Source organism: Plecotus auritus (genome assembly GCF_963455305.1).
Source record: "Plecotus auritus genome assembly, chromosome: 5".
Classification (NCBI taxonomy): Eukaryota; Metazoa; Chordata; class Mammalia; order Chiroptera; family Vespertilionidae; genus Plecotus; species Plecotus auritus.
In genome coordinates this window covers 2,060,387-2,081,264 of record NC_137776.1, presented here as the reverse complement: position 1 = coordinate 2,081,264, position 20,878 = coordinate 2,060,387, and the positions used below count along the sequence as shown (strand labels likewise).

Sequence of the window (20,878 nt, the reverse complement as noted above, 5' to 3'; positions counted from 1 at the left end):
TCCCAGCGTCCCAGGGTCGAGAGGTACCTGACAGGCCACATCCCCCGACTCCCCGCCGAGTACACGAGTCCTCGGCACACGTCCCAGTGAGCACATCGGCTTCCCTCACCAAAGCCAGTGCTTGGAGCGACCCCATTATTTTTTTTGCACAACTTTGCTGAAATGGTTTCCTAGTTAAACCAACGACCACATCATTTATTGCTATTTGTCCTTCATCAAACTTAGTCTCATGACCAACGACAGCCTTCCAAACACGGAAAGGCAGGTCCCATGCCCACGCCCAGGTCCTCAGCCAGGCTCCCTGCCACGTGGCTGAATCCTACAGTCACCCCAGCCCTTCTCCACTGGGCAGGTTCCAAGTGTCAATCAACGCTTTTTTTTTTTTTAATATATTTTATTGATTTTTTACAGAGAGGAAGGGAGAGGGATAGAGAGTTAGAAACATTGATGAGAGAGAAACATCGATCAGCTGCCTCCTGCACACCTCCTACTGGGGATGTGCCCGCAACCAAGGTCCATGCCCTTGACCGGAATCGAACCTGGGACCCTTCAGTCCGCAGGCCGATGCTCTATCCACTGAGCCAAACCGGTTAGGGCTCAATCAACTCTTAAAACACACTGCTCCCACTCTGGCTGGTGTGGCTCCATGGATAGAGTGCTGGCGTGCAGACTGAAGGGTCCCAGGTTCCACTCCCGGTCAGGGCACATGCCCGGGTGGCAGGCTTGATCCCCCATAGGGGATGTGCAGGAGGCAGCCGATCAATGAGTCTCATCATCGATGTTTCTCTCTCTCTCTCCCTCTCCTTTCCTCGCTGAAGTCAATAAAAATGTATTTTTCAAAAACTTGTTCCCCACAGCGTGGAACGGAACAGAACCATCACTAGTCAGACATTAGGAAATCAACTGGAACTGGGATCACGACCCTGTTGACTGCATTCCTCAGCCATTTTCTACCCACAAGGATGCATTATTCGACCCTCCCCGAACGAGGTAAAACTAACGGAGTGTTCTGTCTTTCCTGTGAGTGTGTCATAGCTGGTAAATGCCACATTTTCCTCCCCCTTCAAATATAAATGACACTGTTTCTTTCATTCCAGTTCTGATCATTTTCTTACATTTATGTTTATTTTAAATCCCTACCATAAAATTAATAACAAACTCACTTTGGGCTCATTGCTATCAATTCACGCATCATCAGTCCTCACACACTATTCAATAGAAAGTGAAGCAGCCCCGGCTGGTGACTCGGTTGGTTGGACCATCGTCCCGTGCACTGAAAAGGTTGCAGGTTCGATTCCAGTCAGGGCACACAGCGAGGTTATGGGTTTGATCCCTGGTCGAGGCACTTATGGAAAGTAACCAATGGATGTTTCTCTCTCACATTGATGTGTCTCTCTTTCTCTCCCTTCCTCGATCTACACATATCCTCAGGGGAGGATTAAATAAAAAAAGAAAAAAACAAAGCATACTCACACACATACACACACATGAGTGAATTTAAATCAAGGCAAGCTCGTGTAAACCCAAAGAATTTAGTGGTACATGGCTACGACAGGTGAAGTTGGAAGTAGTTTCAGATCATTTTATTTTTCGCAGTTTCACACCACAGAGAGCTTACCATCCCCAATGCATTGTAGACCCGGTACAGTAAGCAACCCCACTCTTGCACTAGGGCAGGGGTGGGCAAACTTTTTGACTCAAGGGCCACCATGGGTTCTTAAACTGGACCGGAGGGCCGGAACAAAAGCATGGATGGAGTGTTTGTGTGAACTAATATAAATTCAAAGTAAAGGAGCGGAGGGGCGAGCAAGAGAACCGGAGAGAACAGCCGGATCCGGCCCGCGGGCCGTAGTTTGCCCAAGGCTGGTCTAGGGTGACAATCAAAAAGGGTTGCCTGGCAATGTTTGCAAATGTGTGTGCTCCATCCCACATCGCTCTGGAACCCCCTGGTTGGATAATAGGAAGAACTGGTGGCTAACGTCGCTATTTGACTTTCGTGGAATTAACACTGAACGGACCCAGGGCCTTTAGCTGGACACACTCACCTTTCTTTCTGCTAAAAGCACGGTTCATGATGAGGGTCAACCGAACAGCTCACTTCAAGCACACGTTGTACCCTGTAAAAATAACAGGATATTAAAGGGTCAGTGAAGACGTGTTGACCAAACTCTCTCAAGCAAATGCCTTTAAAAACTTTTAAAATATTTACAAACCATCTCCCAAAGGACACTGGGTAAGAGTAAACGTAAGTACTCCAATTTATGGGTGGCCCGGCAGGTAAGATTCCTCCAAAAATTCCTAAATTTTCTTGACTTTTTTTTTCTATTGTACATCTGTCACTCATTATATTTATTTGCAAATTGGAGGGGGAAATCTAGTAAGCAGACCCAAACTGGGAAAAGAGCCAGCGAAAGTCCGCAGAGAACAGTGCCCGCTGCTCACACAAGAGCCAGCAGCGAGGGAGGGACATGTCACAATCCACAGGACGGCCATTAGACTGACTAACAACTGTCGCACTTCACACGTAGGAAGACATGAAAACTCAACTAAATGATACTTGGGACCCACTGAACAAATCTTAAAAACAAGACCCCCAAAATTAAACCTTTTCCAAGCAACTGCACTATATCCCAAAATTTTGTTCAAACATATTTTAAGAACTATAAAAATATGCAATACCCAACAAGGTAAAATCCACAATTTCTGGCAACAATAAAAAAAAAAAAAATCAGGCATGCAAAAAAAGAAAAAAAAAATGGGGAGAAAAATCGATCAAAACTGATCCAGGAGAATGACACGGATAACAGTAGTGACAGCCACAGGCATGCGGAGACACTCTATCTGCTCAAGAAGCTGGGCACAGAGTAAGCAGGTAATCAGAGGCGGAGACGAGGTATGAAAGCGACCAACCTCAGCTTCCAGAACTGAAAGCCGCAAGGCGGGGCATAAAAAATCCACTAGATGGGACTAGTGGCAGCTAAGACACTGCAAAAGAAGAGTGGTGAGATGGAAGACACAGACACAGCAACTCACCTACCTAAAATGTAACGGACAGAAGTGGGGGGAGGGAGGTGGGAAGGGAGGGAGGGAGGGAGGACCACTAAATTGCGGAAAAACATCAACTTGTCAAACAGTCCCTGAAGGAAGAGAGAGAGAGAAAGAGGAGCAGAAAAATATTTGGGGGGAAAAAAAAAAAAAAAGGCTGAGAATTCTCCAAAGACATCAACCCAAGGATTCAAGACGCTTAACAAACCCCAACTACAAGAAAGCGACACACACATCAAAGTCCAATCGCTTAAATCCAGGGAGAAAGAGAAAATATTAAAAGCAGCAAGAAAATCAGAGGCACGTGACACACAGAGGGAGATTAGAATGGCAGCCGCTCTCAGCATCTTCAAAGTCGGGGAGAACTAAAACCGAAGGTAAAAAGAAAACATAAGCTCATTATTTGAGGGGGAAGGGTAGAGGGGTCTTTGAAGGCCCGTTTTGAGTTTCTTTATTAAACACCAATATATATTTTTTTGCTTTTATCTTTCTAAAGGATTCAGAGGCAACGGACCCTTCCTAAAGGATCCCTTATGCCCTGACCGGTGTGGCTCAGTGGATAGAGCGTCAGCCTGCGGACTGAAGGGTCCCGGGTTCGATTCCGGTCAAGGGCATGTACCTTGGTTGCGGGCACATCCCCAGTGGGAGGTGTGCAGGAGGCAGCTGATCGATGTTTCTCTCTCATCGATGTTTCTAACTCTCTATACCTCTCCCTTCCTCTCTGTAAAAAATCAATAACAATATATTTTTTTTTAAAAAAAGGATCCCTTATAATAAATTATAAATATTGTTAGAAAGATTTATAAATTCATTTGACATGTAGTAAGTGTAGTAATGCTCAAAAATACAAACGAGTATTTACATGCAATCAGGAAAACAATATATACTTGATAATTTACTGAAACATTACCACTCTAAGTTTAAAGCCAGCTGAAAGTTTCAAACTGCTAAGTAAACATGTAAAGTACATTATGATCACTAAAGGCAGAAGTCATTACGTGAATTATTTTAATCCCAAATTTTATTTAAAAATCAGTAACCACATGGACAAAATACTGTGAGGCCAACGAGTATTCATTACTCCATGAATTTTACCTCTTGTAGGCTTAAGTTTTTTTTTTTAAAGTTAGAGTCAACAAGTCATTTCTTTAAATAAACCCGGCATACCCAGGTCGGACCCGGATTTGCCAGAGGAAACGCGCTATTTATAGACGAGTGAGTTCAAAACTCCGGAGCCACTGGGACGAGCGGCCGTTTCCTGCGGGGAAGGGCGGCCCCCGCTCTCCTTGCAGAAGAGCCACACCTCGCCGCTGCGGCTCAGCCCGCGGGCCTGCGGCGCACACTCGAACCCCTAACACGGCGGCCGCTGCGTTTCATTCCATCCCGTGTGTGCCTTTCAAAGTGCAACATTTTTTTTTGGAATTCTTTCCAAGTTAAAGTTGTTGTTTTTTTTTTAATCTAAACACTGATGAAAACATCGTTCACGTGTAAGCCATAAATCGTTTTAAAATCCAGCCCTGGCCAGTTCGCCCAGTGGTTAGAGCGCTGGCCTCCAACGGAAGGGTCACGGGTTTGATGCCGCTCAGCAGTACCGGTACGTGCCTGGGTGCAGGCTGGGTACCCCGCCTCCCTCGGCGGTGGCCCAGGAGGCAACCAGCTGATGTGTCTCTCTCACGTGGATGTTTCTCGGACTCTCCCCCTCCCTTCCACTCTCTCTAAAAACCAATGGTGGGAAATACATCCTCAGGTGAGGATTCACTAACTAACTACTAACTAATTCACTAAATACGTACATGCATACATACATACATGTATGCATACATACATACATGCATACATGCATACATGCATGCATACATACATACATACATGCATACATCCCTGGCAGTCATCATGGCCGTGCTGGGGATACCACAATATTCTGTGCAGAGGCTGGGTGCAGCGGAGAGAGCCCCTTGCCCTCTACCAGCCTGAGAGGGGGGCCCCGCTCGGCACCTCCAGATGCCATGGCCACAGGCCCTTCTGTGTCCTTAAGACCAGAGCGATACGCCCAGGAAGCAGATGGGCTGGAATTGTCCGTGGGCCTGAGCGATCTCTTCCCAGGACCTGGTGGGTATCCCAAAGCTTCCACCAATGCCTACACGCTTTTCTAATCTGTTCTTATCCATGTCAGAGAGGAAGGGAGAGGGAGAGATGGAAACATCAACAATGAGAGAGAGTCACTGATCAGCTGCCTCCTGCACGCCCCACACTGGGGATCGAGCCCACAACCCGGGGGCATGTGCCCTGACCGGGAGTCGAACCGTTGAGCTCCTGGTTCATAGGTCGACGCTCAAACCACTGAGCCACGCCGGCTGGGCTATTTCACTTAAGTTTCCTTCATTACCTTAACGTCCTCAATGGGAGGTGAGTCTCCTTTTCTCTACAATGAGGTAATCACGCAGGAAATAAATGATGCCAAGAGAAATATTTTAAAGGCAAATAAAACCCCCCTATACTGAGAAAACAGACATTAGTTCCAGTAGAATACACAGCACTCTCCTATACGGAGACCTAAAAGTAACCCAGTACATAGCTCCTTTTGGACCTTAGATTTTGAAGTTCTTTGTATACGTCCCACTCGATATTTTCTCCATTTTAAAAATCATCATAGTATCATTTCCCTGCTTTCTATTTATTTCTTAAAGTAGATTTTTACTGATTTCAGAGAGGAAGGGAGAGGGGAGAGAGATGGAAAACATCCATGATGAGAGAGAGGCATTGATCGGCTGCCTCCTGAACGCCTCACACTGGGGATGGAGCCCACAACCTGGGCCTGTGCCCCGACCGGGAGTCGAACCCTGACCTCCTGGTTCAAAGGTTGGCGCTCCACCCCTGAGCCCCCGCCGGCGGCTCTGCCTTTTATTTTGATTGCACCCAGAAGCACTGCGCTTCCCAGCCTGTGGTTCGGCCATTGCACCGACCACTGGCATCCACACCCTCCTGTGTGGCTCCGGGTCCCGAGGTGGACATCATCGTTGGGAAGGTACTCGAGGCCTCTGACAGCCGAGAACAGTCTGACTGCTCAGCACAGCTCCGCGTACAGCACTCCCGTCCGGCTCGACGGATCCCCAGACTGAGATCCATAAAGCAGGCATTGTTCGAAGGTTCAGTGGGTCTCTACAGGCAAAGCCACAGTCTCCAAATCTCACTTCGGTTGCAAATGTCCTGCCTTTTTGTTGGGATTGAAAGGATTTTTTTACATTTTGATTTCTAATCGCCTGCGTTCATGTCAGCTGATGTTAGACTGGAGTTTGTACGGGAAGCCCTCACACTTAATCCTAACAACCGGCAACTACCAGTGCCCAGACTCCCCATTTTAATCAGTCCGCAACTGCTGCTTCAAGGGCATTTTCTTTAATCGAGAGAGAGAGAGAGGAGAGAGAGAGAAGAGAGAGAGAGAGAGGAGAGAGAGAGAGGAGGAGGGAGAGAGGGAGGAGAGAGAGAAAGGGAGAGAGAGACAGAGAGGAGAGAGAGAGAGGGGGGAGAAAGGAGAGAGAGAAAGGAAGAGAGAGAGAGAGAGAGAGAGACAGAGGAGAGAGAGAGAGAGAGAGAGAGAGAGGAGAGAGGAGAGAGAGGGAGGAGAGGAGAGAGAGAGGAGAGAGAGAAAGGGGGAGAGAGAGGAGAGAGAGAGAGAGAGTAAGGGGAGAGAGAGAGAGAGAGAGAGAAAGGGGGGAGAGAGAGAGAGAGAGAGAGAGAGAGAGAAGAGAGAGAGAGAGAAAGGAAGGGAGAGAGAGAGGAGAGAGAGAGAGGAGAGAGAGAGAGGAGGAAGGAGGGAGAGGAGGGAGAGAGTGAGAGGGGGGAAAGAGAGGGAGAGAGAGAGGGAGAAGGAAGGGAGAGAGAGAGGAGGAGAGAGAGAGGGAGGAGAGAGAAAGAGGAGAGAGAGAAGAGAGGGAGAGGAGGAGGGAGAGGAGGGAGAGGAGAGGAGAGGAGAGAGAGAAAGGAAGGGAGAGAGGAGAGGAGAGAGAGAGGGAGAGAGAGAAGGGAGAGAGGAGACAGGAGTGAAGAAGAGGAGAGAGAGAAAGGGAAGAGGAGAGAGAGAGAGAGAGAGAGAGAGAGAGAGAGAGAGAGAGAGAGAGAGAGAAGAGAGAAAGGGGAAGGAAGAGAAAAAAGGAAGGGAGAGAGAGAGGAGAGAGGGAGAGAGGGAGGAGAGAGGAGAGAGAGGTGAGAGAGAGGAGAAGAGGAGAGAAGGAGACGAGAGAGACAGAGGAGAGGAGAGAGGAGAGAAAGGGAGAGAGAGAAAGGAAGGGAGAGAGAGAGAGGAGAGAGAGAGAGAGAGAGAGAGAGGAGAAAGGAAGGAGAGGAGAGAGGAGAGAGAGAAAGGGGGGGAGAGAAGAGAGAGGGGAAAGGAAGGGAGAGAGAGAGGAGAGAGGAGAGAGAGGGAGGAGAGAGAGAAAGGGAGAGAGAGACAGAGGAGAGAGAGAGAGAGGAGAGAAAGGGAGAGAGAGAAAGGAAGGGAGAGAGAGAGAGGAGAGAGAGAAAGGGAGAGAGAGACAGAGGAGAGAGGAGAGAGAGAGAAAGGGAGAGAGAGAGAGAGAGAGAGAGAGGGGAGAGAGAGAGGAGAGAGAGAGAGAGAGGAGAGAGAGAAAGGGAGCAAGAGAAAAAAGGAAGGGAGAGAGAGAGAGGAGAGAGAGGGAGGAGAGAGGAGAGAGAGAAAGGGAGAGAGAGACAGAGGAGAGAGAGGAGGAGAGAGAGAGGAGAGAGAGAAAGGGAGGAGAGAGAGGGGAGAGAGAGAGAGAGAGAGAGAGAGAGGGAGAGAGAGAAAGGAAGGGGAGAGAGAGAGAGGAGAGAGAAAGGAAGGGAGAGAGAGAGGGGAGAGAGAGAGAAAGGGAGAGAGAGACAGAGGAGAGAGAGAGGAGAGAGGAGAGAGAGAAAGGAAGGGAGAGAGAGAGGAGAGAGAAGTATTCCCCCTCCCATCTGGAAAGCAGCCTCAGAAGGACTTCTGGGTATCAGAGCATCTCACAAGGTCCACGCTTCCCCGGGAGGAAACTGACCCGCAGGAAATCTGATCTTTCAAAGCAGCTGCAAATATTGACCCGGGCGGGGCCTTCCTTGCTGTCTGTGGGCACCCCGCCACGTGCCCCCAGCGATGGGCACCCCGCCACGTGCCCCCAGCGATGGGCACCCCGCCACGTGCCCCCAGCGATGCCCGGGCCTCAGGGAGCCCGGAGGCTGCCCCGCCTCTGCCATCAGCGGGTCTGATTTTTCACTTCAGCGGGACCACAGGATTCTCTCATTCCAGGCCCTTCTGTGGGTTTCTCCCCTTCCTCCCGCCGAGCTGCCCATGCCCTCCTTCTGGGAAATCTCTCCGCCGCCACCTCCCTCCTGACAATGGGAGCTTTACCCAGCCCGGAGCCTGGAGAACAGCATCCAGGAAGGTCCCCGCCCTGCCTTCTGCCAGCGGCTCCGGCCAAGACCCACCTTTCCCCAGGGGGCTGCGATAAGATTCAGGGCCAAGACCCACCCTTCCCCATGGGGCTGCGATAAGATTCAGGGCCAAGACCCACCCTTCCCCAGGGGCTCCGATAAGATTCAGGGCGCTCTGTTTACTGGCCCTGCGGACAACGCCTCTCCAAGTCCATTCCTGCTGCCTAACTGACCAGCTGACTGCTGGGCCACCGGCTAATCTGGACCGAACACCTGCTCCCCTTCCCCACCCTTCCGCTAAACTGCTCTCCTTCCCCCAGACTCCTGAACTCTGACCCGCCCTCCGTGTGGGGCTCCTCCTGCCTTGGGAACTTTCCAGAGAAGAGGCTGACCTTAGGGCCACAGATGTGCGCTCTGCAGCCTGGCTTCACCCGCCTGCCCTCAGTCCTCCTACCTCCCATCCATCCCTCCCAGCCTCAGTGACTCCTCCTCAGAAAGGAAAACCCCTTCCTCCCAGCTCCCGGGATGGGGGGCACTGTCTCCCTGGCAACCACCTCCCCTCCTTGCAGACACCTTCCCACCTAAGGTCTCTCCGTCCCTCCCTCCGTCCAGGTTTGTGTTTTAGTTGACCCTCCACTTGCTCAGACGCACAAAGGCTTCTGGCCACGGAGCCCAAGGACGTCACTGAAGGAATGTGCACTAGCAAATGCTTTCACCGCACCCTCAAACGGATTTCGAGAAGGATGGCCCAGAAAAGCCATTTGGTCTGCATTTTTAATTTAACACTTCGTTATCTTTACACCCCTACTGGGTAGCTGGCTGACAGTAAGTACCTGGTGGATTACAAAGTGAATGGACAAGTTAAGTTTCTAAGACAGCCATGGGCAAACTAAGGCCCGCGGGCCGGATCCGGCCCATTCAGCTGTTCTATCCGGCCCGCGGAGCCAAAAGAGCGTAGGGTTCTCTTGCTCTCCCCTCTGCTTCTTCACCAGCAGCAGTGTTAACATGGCAACGTCGGGAAACACGGCCGCAGCTCCTTCTTCTGAGTGGGCGGATTTATATCCCCATTCAGGAGAAGGAACAGCCTCTCCATCTTCCAGAGGCTCCTTGGAATGCCCGCGGACGGTCCCCCGACATCACCCTGGGAATGCGGAGACACGTTATCGTGGTGATGGAGGGAGACACGCCCCTGGAGAGCACAGGATCAGAGCATTAGCTAAAAAGGAGACCAACAGCACTGTTCCCACTGAAGGTGATGTTTTAAAGACCAAAAACCTTTCAACCCAGTCTACATTGCCCTCTACATCTACGTCCCGGGCATCATTTGGAAGTTGCACTAAAGAAAATGTTTAATTTACTGTTTACACATTTTGTTCTTTTCTATTTGTTTTAGTTTTAAATTATTTTATTATATTTAAGTTTAATTTGAAAGGCTTTTGTACCTTTCCTTTGTTAGGCAATTTTATTTTGCCTTTGCCATCTTCAATATAAGGTATGTTATTGTGCTATGATTCCTCCATTTTTTGAAGTTTCAAATTATAATAATTAGTGTTTACATTCTTCTTGTTAAAATGTTTGAAATGAATAAAACTATTGAAATAAAAAAAAAAAAAAGCCGAAACCGGTTTGGCTCAGTGGATGGAGCGTCGGCCTGCGGACTGAAGGGTCCCAGGTTCGATTCCAGTCAAGGGCATGTACCTTGGTTGCGGGCACATCCGCAGTGGGAGGTGTGCAGGAGGCAGCTGATCAATGTTTCTCTCTCATCGATGTTTCTAGCTCTCTATCCCTCTCTCTTCCTCTCTGTGAAATATCAATAAAATATATTTTTAAAAAAATAATAAAAAAATAAATAAAAAAAAGACCGTACCCTTTTACGTAATGATGTTTACTTTGAATTTATATTAGTTCACACAAACACTCCATCCATGCTTTTGTTCCGGCCCTCCGGTCCAGTTTAAGAACCCATTGTGGCCCTCGAGTCAAAAAGTTTGCCCACCCCTGTTCTAAGACAATGTATGCTGGATGGTAACACAAACACATCTTGGCTGCCGAAATGTGTTGGAAATGTGTGATATGAAAACTTAAGGTGAAGGTACTTTCAGGGTTAAGGAATGCTCCAAGGTGGCTCGGTAATGAACAAAACTATCATCTTACCTTATCACACAGCGCACAGGGTTATGTTATACAAGTAAAGACAATTTACGTTTTCATCAAAGAAAACCTTATACACAAGCCTATCACAGCCACGATCGCTCTCTGGGACAAGAAACGGTTCTGTTGGACAGAAGAAATCTACTGAAAGAAGTGAGTTAGTATGCCCTAACCGGTTTGGCTCAGTGGATAGAGTGTCGGCCTGCGGACTGAAGGGTCCCAGGTTCGATTCAGGTCGGGGGCATGTACCTTGGTTGCGGGCACATCCCCAGTAGGAGGTGTGCAGGAGGCAGCTGATCGATGTTTCTCTCTCATCGATGTTTCTAACTCTCTATTCCTCTCCCTTCCTCTCTGTAAAAAATCAATAAAATATATTAAAAAAAAAAAAAAAGAAGAAGTGAGTTAGTGAACAATTGGATTGAAGCCATGCATATTTTCAGACGAAAATTCCACTGACATCAAGTCATCTCTAGAGATTGTTTCAATACCGGACATGAAGGTAAAGCTGGCTTCAGTGGGAACAGAGCAATATTCTTCGCCGAGGGTCAACTTTTCATAGAAACGGGGCTCAGTGGACAGACAGTACCTCCCAGGGTGACCTGACCATCCATTCCCAGCTGGGCAGCTCCTGGGAGGTAGTCACACCCCAGGCAGGAAACCTCTTTAGTAAAAGGTGTGTCTTCGCCTGAGGGAGCCCTGTCCGTTGTTTCTGGGAATCCAGGTGAGCACCCCTTTGAAATAACCTGTCCTGCCGAAACCGGTGTGGCTCAGTGGATAGAGTGTCGGCCTGCGGACTGAAGGGTCCCGGGTTCGATTCCGGTCAAGGGCATGGACCTTGGTTGCGGGCACATCCCCAGTGGGAGGTGTGCAGGAGGCAGCTGATCAATGTTTCTCTCTCATCCATGTTTCTAACTCTCTATCCCTCTCCCTTCTTCTCTGTAAAAAATCAATAAAATATGTTTAAAAAAAAAGAAATAACCTGTCCTGACCCTCAGAGAACACAGGATCTTGCTAACAATCTATAGCCCACTGCCCCCCTGCACTGCCTTCCCCCCACCCACTGCCCTCCCCCCACCCACTGCCCTCCCGGCTTACTTTCCTTCTTCATTTCAAGGCCATAAAAGAAGCTTCAAAACTGCCCCCCGTGGAGCACTGGAGGTCTTGCCCCAGTCGTCTGCCATCAGCCTGGTTCCGATAAACTCCTGCAGAAGCTCTCTGCAGTCCTGGGAGTTTCTTACAGCAACGGGAGGGAAGTGTGGGTACGTGAGAAAACAGTAAGACGTCCTTAAGTGACCCACATGGAAAACCGGTAAGACAGGACAGTGGCTATAGAACTGTGAACAGCAATGTAAATGCGCGGCAGGCAGAGAGGCGGACGCCAGCGGAGCGAGGACGGTGGGCAGGTGCCGAGGGTCCCCAGGTGGAAGCCCAGGTGCCTAGGAAAGGACCAGGGCAGGGGGCCGCGCCCCAGGGTGCCCTTCCTCCCCTAGCATTCACTGGTCATGCAGCTTGGACCCTGCCCTCTCCTCGCTGGAGATACCATCGAGGCCTCAGCTGTAGTTCAGTGTCAGGCCCAGAAAAGCAGCAACACCAGACGGGTGACCCCAAGGCTGCCGTCAGGACCGGCTGCGTTGGATAATGACCCCCTGCGGTCACCACATAAATCTTGGAAGAAGGCTGCCCCCTCCTGCCATCCTGCTCTATGCAGTCCCCCAGGACTGTGGGTCCCACGGTGGTGCGTTTCCGGGGTGATGTCCGCGCCCCTGCCCTCGAGTTCAAGAGCAAGCAGAAGCTTGACGGAGACAGGACATCACGCCTCCCACACATCCAGGGCTTCTCGTCTAGGTCCCCCCCCCCCCCCATAGGTCAATGCTCCTTTTCTTTCTCGTCTTTTTTTTTTTTTTTTTAATATATTTTATTGATATTTTACAGAGAGGAAGGGAGAGGGACAGAGAGTTAGAAACATCGATGAGAGAGAAACATCGATCAGCTGCCTCCTGCACACCCCCCACTGGGGATGTGCCCGCAACCAAGGTACATGCCCTTGACCGGAATCGAACCCGGGACCCTTCAGTCTGCAGGCCGACGCTCTATCCACTGAGCCACACCGGTTTTGGCCTTCCTCCTCTTTTGATGCCTCGTAGCAGCCGTTTCAAATGCGTTCCACTCTTCCTTAAATATATCTATTTTTCTGACTTCTAGACGGAGGAAGGGAGAGGGAGAGACAAAAACATCGAGGAGAGAGAACCACGGACCGGCTGCCTCCTGCACGCCCCCTGGTGGGGATCGAGCCTGCAACCCGGGCCTGTGCCCTGACCCGGAATGGAACCGTGACCTCCTGGTTCAGGGGTCGACACTCAACCCCTGAGCCACGCCAGCCGGGCTCAAACCTTTTCTATTCCTGTCGAGTCATATCCTAGGAGATAATCTCGCCTCCGACTTTACTGAGATGCTGGATGTCAGCCCTTGAACACTCTTCTGTCCACTGGTCCCCTGGGCGCTCTAAGACGGAATACAAACACCCAGTCCTTAATCTCTGCTGATTCTCTTTTTTTTTATTTTTTAATATATTTTATTGATTTTTTACAGAGAGAAAGGGAGAGGGATAGAGAGTTAGAAACATCAATGAGAGAGAAACATCGATCAGGTGCCTCCTGCACACCTCCCACTGGGGATGTGCCCGCAACCAAGGTACATGCCCTTGACCGGAATCGAACCTGGGACCTTTCAGTCCGCAGGCCAATGCTCTATCCACTGAGCCAAACCAGCTAGGACACTGCTGATTCTCTTCATCTTCTCTCTTATCTCAGAGGAACCGAACAGCTGCCCCACACCCCCACCCCCCACCCCCCACCACACACACACACACACACACACAGACACACTTTGCTTTGTTCTAGTGCAACCCCAATTCCTGGGAATTGTCACTCGCATCATCCTCACTGCAGCTCTTAAATAGCAGCAGGGTGTAGGTATCTCTTGGAACTTTCGCCACGAAGTTCTTGAAATCGTGGTTACGTTTCCCGCCGCGTTTTGATCGATATTTCAAAGCGAGACCGACCAGTGAGATTGGTGGACAGACACTGAGGGCGAGAGGAAGAGGCCTCAGGGCCAGCCACGACTTCCCTTTTAACCGAGTCAAGTGCCATCTACTGAGAAGGACACCCTTGGGGGAGCAACGTGAGAAAGGGGGGCGTCAGGACTTGCGCTTTCGACACGTGAGTTCTGAGACATGACCGAAGAGACCGGGAGCGGACGGCTGGATGGAGGGTCCGGACTGGCGGGCGGAACGGGAAGAGCGAGGTGATCTGTGAAGTGACGCTTTTACCGATGAGGGGGTCAGCGAGAAGCCGGGTGTGAGCAGAGAATGACCCCGGAGCCCAGGGCAGGCCAACTTTTACCAACGAGTCAGCATAAGGCGATCGAGCTCGCAGATGGTTAAGGAGCCGCCGCCCACGTCCAGTGAAAACCACCAAGTGTGCCGTTCTGGAACCCAAGGGAGAATGGGCTCCTTCAGCGAAGACTGAGGGACACGGACTTGGCCACGGAGCGCGAGCCTGAGACACGGTATCGGTTTCCACGCAGGGAACGCCGGCTGGAGTGGCTCAGTGGCTGGAGCACCATCCTGTGCCCTGAAGGGTCAAGGGTTCAATTCCGGGTTGGGGGGCACATACCCAGGTTGTGGATTTGGTCCCAGGTTGTGGTGTGTGTGTGAGGCAACCAATCGATGTTTCTCCCTCACATTGATCTCTCTCTCTCTCTCTCTCTCTCTCTCTCTCCCCCCCTTCCTTCCTCTCTGTCACAGGGGTCCTCAAACTTTTTAAACAGGGGGCCAGGTCACCGTCCCTCAGACCGTGGGAGGGCCGGACTATAGTTTAAAAAAAAAACGATGAACAAATTCCTATGCGCACTGCGGGCCCGGGACGCGTCGGCCGCTAAGCAGCACAGGCAGCGGCCCCCGGCGGGCCGGATCCGTGTCCTCGGCGGGCCGCCTGTGGCCCGCGGGCCGTCGTTGGAGGACCCCTGGTCTAGAATCAATGAAAACCATATCCTGGGGTGAGGGTTATAAAAAACCAAAAATGATGGAGATTATCGGTGGCACCTGCATTGCCGCTTCAGGGTGAAGGGGCCAGAACAGCTTGACGGTGTCGGGTCCTGAAAGAAAACGTGAGGACGAAGAGACAAGCAGTGGAGAAGCGCAAGGAATTTTTCTACAAATGGGAACAAGAAGTAAGACAGGACTGAAGGGCGACACGCGGAGGGAACAGACGTTTGCTGGGTGTGTGCGCCTGTGTCTGTGCAGATGGAGCACTCCTGAACAGCAGAACACGGATGACACAGCCCTGACCGGTGTGGCTCAGTGGGTAGAACGTCGGCCTGCGGACTGAAGGGTCCCAGGTTCGATTCCGGTCAAGGGCATGTACCTTGGTGGCGGGCACATCCCCAGTAGGAGGTGTGCAGGAGGCAGCTGATCGATGTTTCTCTCTCATCAATGTTTCTAACTCTCTATCCCTCTCCCTTCCTCTCTGTAAAAAAGCAATAAAATATAAGAAAAGAAAAAAAAAATGATGACACAGAGAAGAGGAAGGAGGAAGCAGGGACGGATCCCGTGGACCGGCATAAAGCGGTGCGTGCGGCCCATGGCACCAGAGAAGGAGGAGCGGCTGTCCTTAGATCAGAGGAGGGGCGCTCACGCAGAACAGAGGGAAGGCTGAGTCCCTGGAACATTGAGAAATTGGCAGTGGGTTCTGCGATAAGAAAATACGAAATCTTTCTTCTAACGGCACGTATTGGATCCGGTCAGTAAGAAGCAGGCCATTAGCTCTGAGTGAGGACAAGGGAGGGATGCGAGGAAGAGAGAGAAGAAGACGAGAGGAGGGGAGCGAGGGAGCGGAGAGGAGGGGCAGGAGCAGCCAGCAGTCATCGGGACCACGGGAGCCAAGGGAAGAGGCACAGCCGTTGACCTTCTGGGAATTTAAGTGCCCCGATGAGGACTGCAATCTAAACATAACACGAGACTAATCACCACCGTCGTGTGAGTTCCTGTGGGCCTGTGTGTGCGTGTGCGTGTGTGTGTTTGCACGTGTGCCTGTGTGTGCATGTGCGTGTGTGTGTGTTTGCGCGTGTGCCTGTGTGCGTGTGTGCGTGTTCCAGCCACTTTCCCTCCGTAGGTGTAGGGCTGTGTATAGTCAGCAGGAGCTGGGACTTCCCCGGCAGGTAAGACAGAGAGAAAAAGGGACGAAGGTGTCATCAGCTCCCTTCCACATATGGAAACAAGGCTTTCCTTCGACATGGCCCGGCCTTAGAACCACATCAAACAACTGGTTCCTCCTCCTGACACGTCCCTTTATTGGAATCAACAGGGGTGTTCCCTTGTAAGTTACTGTTTTAGATTATTCTTTAATCACCCCAGTGTGAAGACCTGTCCACAATTTAACTGCCGAGGGGAAAGACGCACGTGTGTACACGCCCACACAGCATGCTTTCACGCCTGTACACGCCCACACAGCATGCTTTCACGCCTGTACACGCCCACACAGCATGCTTTCCCGCCTGTACACGCCCACACAGCATGCTTTCACAACTATACACACCTACACATCATGCTTTCATGCCTGTACAAGCCCATACATCATGCTTTCACAACTGTACACGCCCAAACATCATGCTTTCACAACTATACACGCCCACACATCATGCTTTCACAACTATACACACCCACACAGCATGCTTTCACAACTATACACACCCACACATATGCTTTCACAACTATACACGCCCACACATCATGCTTTCACAACTATACACACCCACACAGCATGCTTTCATGCCTGTACAAGCCCATACATCATGCTTTCACAACTGTACACGCCCACACATCATGCTTTCACAACTATACACACCCACACAGCATGCTTTCACAACTATACACACCCACACATATGCTTTCACAACTATACACGCCCACACATCATGCTTTCACAACTATACACACCCACACAGCATGCTTTCATGCCTGTACAAGCCCATACATCATGCTTTCACAACTGTACACGCCCACACATCATGCTTTCACAACTATACACACCCACACAGCATGCTTTCACAACTATACACGCCCACACATCATGCTTTCACAACTATACACACCCACACAGCATGCTTTCACGCCTGTACAAGCCCATACATCATGCTTTCACAACTGTACACGCCCAAACATCATGCTTTCACGCCTGTACACGCCCACACATCATGCTTTCACGCCTGTACACGCCCACACAGCATGCTTTCCCGCCTGTACACGCCCACACAGCATGCTTTCCCGCCTGTACACGCCCACACAGCATGCTTTCACGCCTGTACACGCCCACACATCATGCTTTCCCGCCTGTACACGCCCACACATCATGCTTTCACGCCAACACGTCTACACCTCAGAAGGCTTTCTCGAAGGCCTGCTAACGGTGACGAGGCAGAGGAAAGCATCTCCACGCCTTGTGCGGATTTCAGCCGACGGGGACCCGTACATGAAATAACGGGTTAGCTTCCGACCCTGTTACTCTGGACGCTGGGTTCTGGGCTTCCCCATCCTGCGCACCAGCAAGTCCCCTTGCCCCGTTTCTGTTTGGCATTGTCCACCCTCCTCGGCCAGAGGAGTGAGAACGTCTGGGCCAGGGTGCCGGGGAGCCGGGGGGCCGGGGGGCCGGGGGGCCGGGGAGCCGGGGGGCCGGGGGGCCGGGGGGCCGGGGGGCCGGGGGGCCGTGGGGCCGTGGGGCCGGGGGGCCGGGGGGCCGGGGGGCCGGGGAGCCGGGGGGCCGGGGGGCCCGGGGGCCGGGGGGCCGGGGGGCCGGGGGGGCGGGGAGCCGGGGGGCCGGGGGGCCGGGGGGCCGGGGAGCCGGGGGGCCGGGGGGCCGGGGGGCCGGGGAGCCGGGGGGCCGGGGGGCTGGGGGGCCGGGGAGCCGGGGAGCCGGGGGGCCGGGGCAGCTGCAGCCACGGAGCGGAGAGGGAGGAACGCCAAGGCCGCTCAGGCCTACAGTCACCGACACGGAGCAGCCCCCATGCTTCTCATCGGGCAGATCTTGTCCTACTGGAAAGGCGGGAACCCTGACCTCTCTCTTTCCACACTCTGGCCTCTGACGAGAGAAAAATCATGAGATGTCCTAATTTAGCCCATCGGCGTGGCTCGGCGGTTGAGGGTCGACCTATGAACCAGGAGACCATGGTTCAATTCCCGGTCAGGCTCTGGTTGTGAGCTCGGCCCCAATGGGGGCGTGCAGGAGGCAGCCAATCATTGATTCTCATCATTGATGTCTCTCTCTCTCTCTCTCTCTCCCTCTCCCTCTTCCTCTCTTTCTCTCTGAAATCAATAAAAAAATATTTTTTAAAAATGCTAGTGAGCCAGAGAGTGAGAGGAAGAGACGAGAGTCCTGCCATGGCAGCTGTGGGCCCACGGACAACGCGCTGCTCCCGAGCCACGTACGTCGGGGCTTTCAATCAACTCCCCTGGGAAGCACAGCGGCCACCACATCCTGCTCATGGGTGGACTTTCAGGGCTGCTGCCTGCAACCAACCCATCAAAAGCAGTACCGCCCTCACCGGCCTGGTTCAGTGGATAGAGCGTTGGCCTGCAGACCAAAGGGTCCCGGGTTCAATTCCGGTCAAGGGCACGTTCCCTTGCAGGCTCCTCCCCAGCCTGGGCCCCTGGTCTGGGCTCATGCAGGAGGCAACCGATCGATGTCGATGTTTCTCTCTGTCTTTCCCTCCCTCTCCCTCTCTCCCTAAAAATCAGTGGGAAAATATCCTCAGATGAGGATTAACAACAACAACAAAACCCAAACCAAGAAAGTAGTAAATATCTCCTCCCCACACACTAAACCCTGCCCTAGAACTGCCCCTGCTTCCCCTTCCCAGCCCCCTTCGCTGTAGCGACCCCAATTCTTTCAAACAACTTACATCTGCCCTAACCGGTGTGGCTCAGTGGATAGAGCGTCAGCCTGCAGACTGAAGGGTCCCGGGTTCGATTCCGGTCAAGGGCATGTACCTTGGTTGCGGGCACATCCCCAGTAGGAGGTGTGCAGGAGGCAGGTGATCGATGTTTCTCTCTCATCGATGTTTCTAACTCTCTATCCCTCTCTCTTCCTCTCTGTAAAAAAATCAATAAAATATATTAAAAAAAAAAAAAAAAAACTTACATCTTTCTTCCCCAAAACATAATGTATAACAGGCCCCACCAACCCCAGGACGGGGGGCTCAGGCCTCCGCATCCAGCCTGGTCGCTGGTGGTGTAGACGGCCGGCCCGAGGCGGGAGGACCCGGTGTCTGGCTCCATACACCCTTCCTCTCAGGAAAGCTCTGGCCAGGGGTGTTTTTGTGATTTCCTTTGTTCCCTCCTCTAAATACCAAGTGGAGAATGCCCTCGGGCTGTGATTAGGCTGCTGTTTTCCTTCCAGTTACTCAGAGGAAAAGACAATTGCAGGGTGGGACCTTGCCCAGGGCCACCTTTCCTCTCCTGACCTTCCCTGTGGCTGGTCATGCAATGTGGACCCTCCCCTGCCCTCTCCTCTCCCGCCCGTCACCAGTCATGCAGGGGACCCCCTCAGAGGAGGAACAGGGGCAGCGCAGAGCCTCCTAGGATTCCCACATAAGCCCTCGCAGGATCCCTCCCTTCAGCATTCAGCCCGAGAGATAACATCGAGGGCTCAGTGTTTCAGCTCCAGGCCCAGAAGAGCAGCAAGGTCAAGCGGGGTGACACCAGGGCTGACATCAGGACCAGACCGAGGACGAATGACACCCTGCCCTGATGCCCACCCATCGGGTAGAGACCAGGACCCCGAGGGGACACACCTGGACAGCTGGTGAATAGTCTACTGAGATCTCCCCTGGGGCCCCAGATAAAAGCTCTCGAGACAAAGGACTCGGCGCTCCTCCTCAGAAGCGGCCTGTGTGTGGCCCCCCTTGACCTCCCCAGGTGCAGACCTTGGCCTTTCTTTCTTCTAAATCCCAAAGGCCCTTCTTTTACCTCTGCCACCTGTTCCCTGAGCCCTCGCCGCCCAGCTGGCTCACCGCTGTCACTCCTGTGACTTTCTAAATAAACTCCTGCTTGTATTTGAGTCTTGGCTCTGAATTCTTTCTTAGCCAGAACTCAAGTACGGAGACTGCTGCACTGAGGTCCAATCTTGGTAGCACGCCGGGGCCATTCCACTGGCTAACAGGTCCTCATTTCTATGAAAGCACAGATCTTAACGACATAAAAACATTTTTGTAAATATTTCCTAGAGGGGTTAAAAATAGCAAAACATCTAAAGTAATAATTGTTAGGATGAAATAATTTTATAGTGCAATAATAATATAAGCATTTATATTTATATACTAAGCATTTACATTTCTAGATATATCAATACTAGAGACCTGGAGCACGAATTCATGCACAGGTGGGGTCCCTTGGCCTGGCTGGCGATCAGGGCCAATTGGGGCCGTCTCCCCCTGTCCCGATTGGGGCTGATGGGGGCCAGCCGGCCAGGGAGGGACCACGAGAGGTTGGCTGGCTGGCCAGGGAGGGACCACAGGAGGGCTCCAGAGCGTGTCCGGCCTTCTCGCCCAGTCCCAATCGGCCAGACCCGAGCAGCAAGCTAACCCACCAGTCGTAGAGTCTGCCCCTTAGTGGTCAGTGCGCGTCATAGCGACTGGTTGAGCGGTCGACCTAACGGTCAACCGGTCAGTCGGACACTTAGCATATTACGCTTTTATTATATAGGATTCTTGAATTGCTCTCACATTCGTGTCTCGTATATGTGTGCTCACATACAAACTTAATTAAAAGAATTGCCAATATTTTTGAATTGTCCCATAAACAAATATTTGTTTTGCTAAATAAATAGAAGACAGAAGTGAGAAATTTATCTTGGGAAGGAAAGCAAGCATGTCTCTGGAAAGATCTAGCCATTTAATGTCACTGTTTTACGGGCAATCTTGCACAAAGGTATATTTGGTATTTCCACCGTGTTACCTCTTCATTCTATAATTCCTAATGTTCTTAAATATGCATTTACTGCTTTTGAAGTACACCCACATCATTCTATTAATTAAATATTAACGTTCTACCTACAAAAACAGAAATGACACAGAAAGGGAGCGGGGACTACTTTCGGTTCGTGATTCTCATGTGGGGGGTGGGGGTGGGACACGTCCCACGGCAGCGGGGGAGGGGTGAGGGGGGCAGAGCAGGGCACCAAGCATTGCTTGTTTTAAAAAACACGTCAACAGTGTATTTACTTCA

General features: G+C 51.5%; 1 protein-coding gene across 10 annotated transcripts in view; it reads right to left on the bottom strand.

Annotated features, from left to right (window-relative positions):
* GULP1 (GULP PTB domain containing engulfment adaptor 1) overlaps positions 1-20,878 on the bottom strand; it is a 200,951-nt gene that overhangs the window by 74,982 nt on the left and 105,091 nt on the right. For 9 of the 10 annotated variants that reach the window (XM_080671163.1, XM_080671167.1, XM_080671168.1 and 6 more), the window contains one exon: positions 2,046-2,117. In XM_080671163.1, coding sequence (XP_080527289.1) covers positions 2,046-2,073 — 28 coding nt within the window. In that variant the 5' untranslated portion in view covers positions 2,074-2,117. Of the gene's footprint in view, positions 1-2,045; positions 2,118-11,697; positions 11,831-20,878 lie in introns of those variants that run through there. The other variant, XM_080671166.1, reaches the window with a different exon arrangement.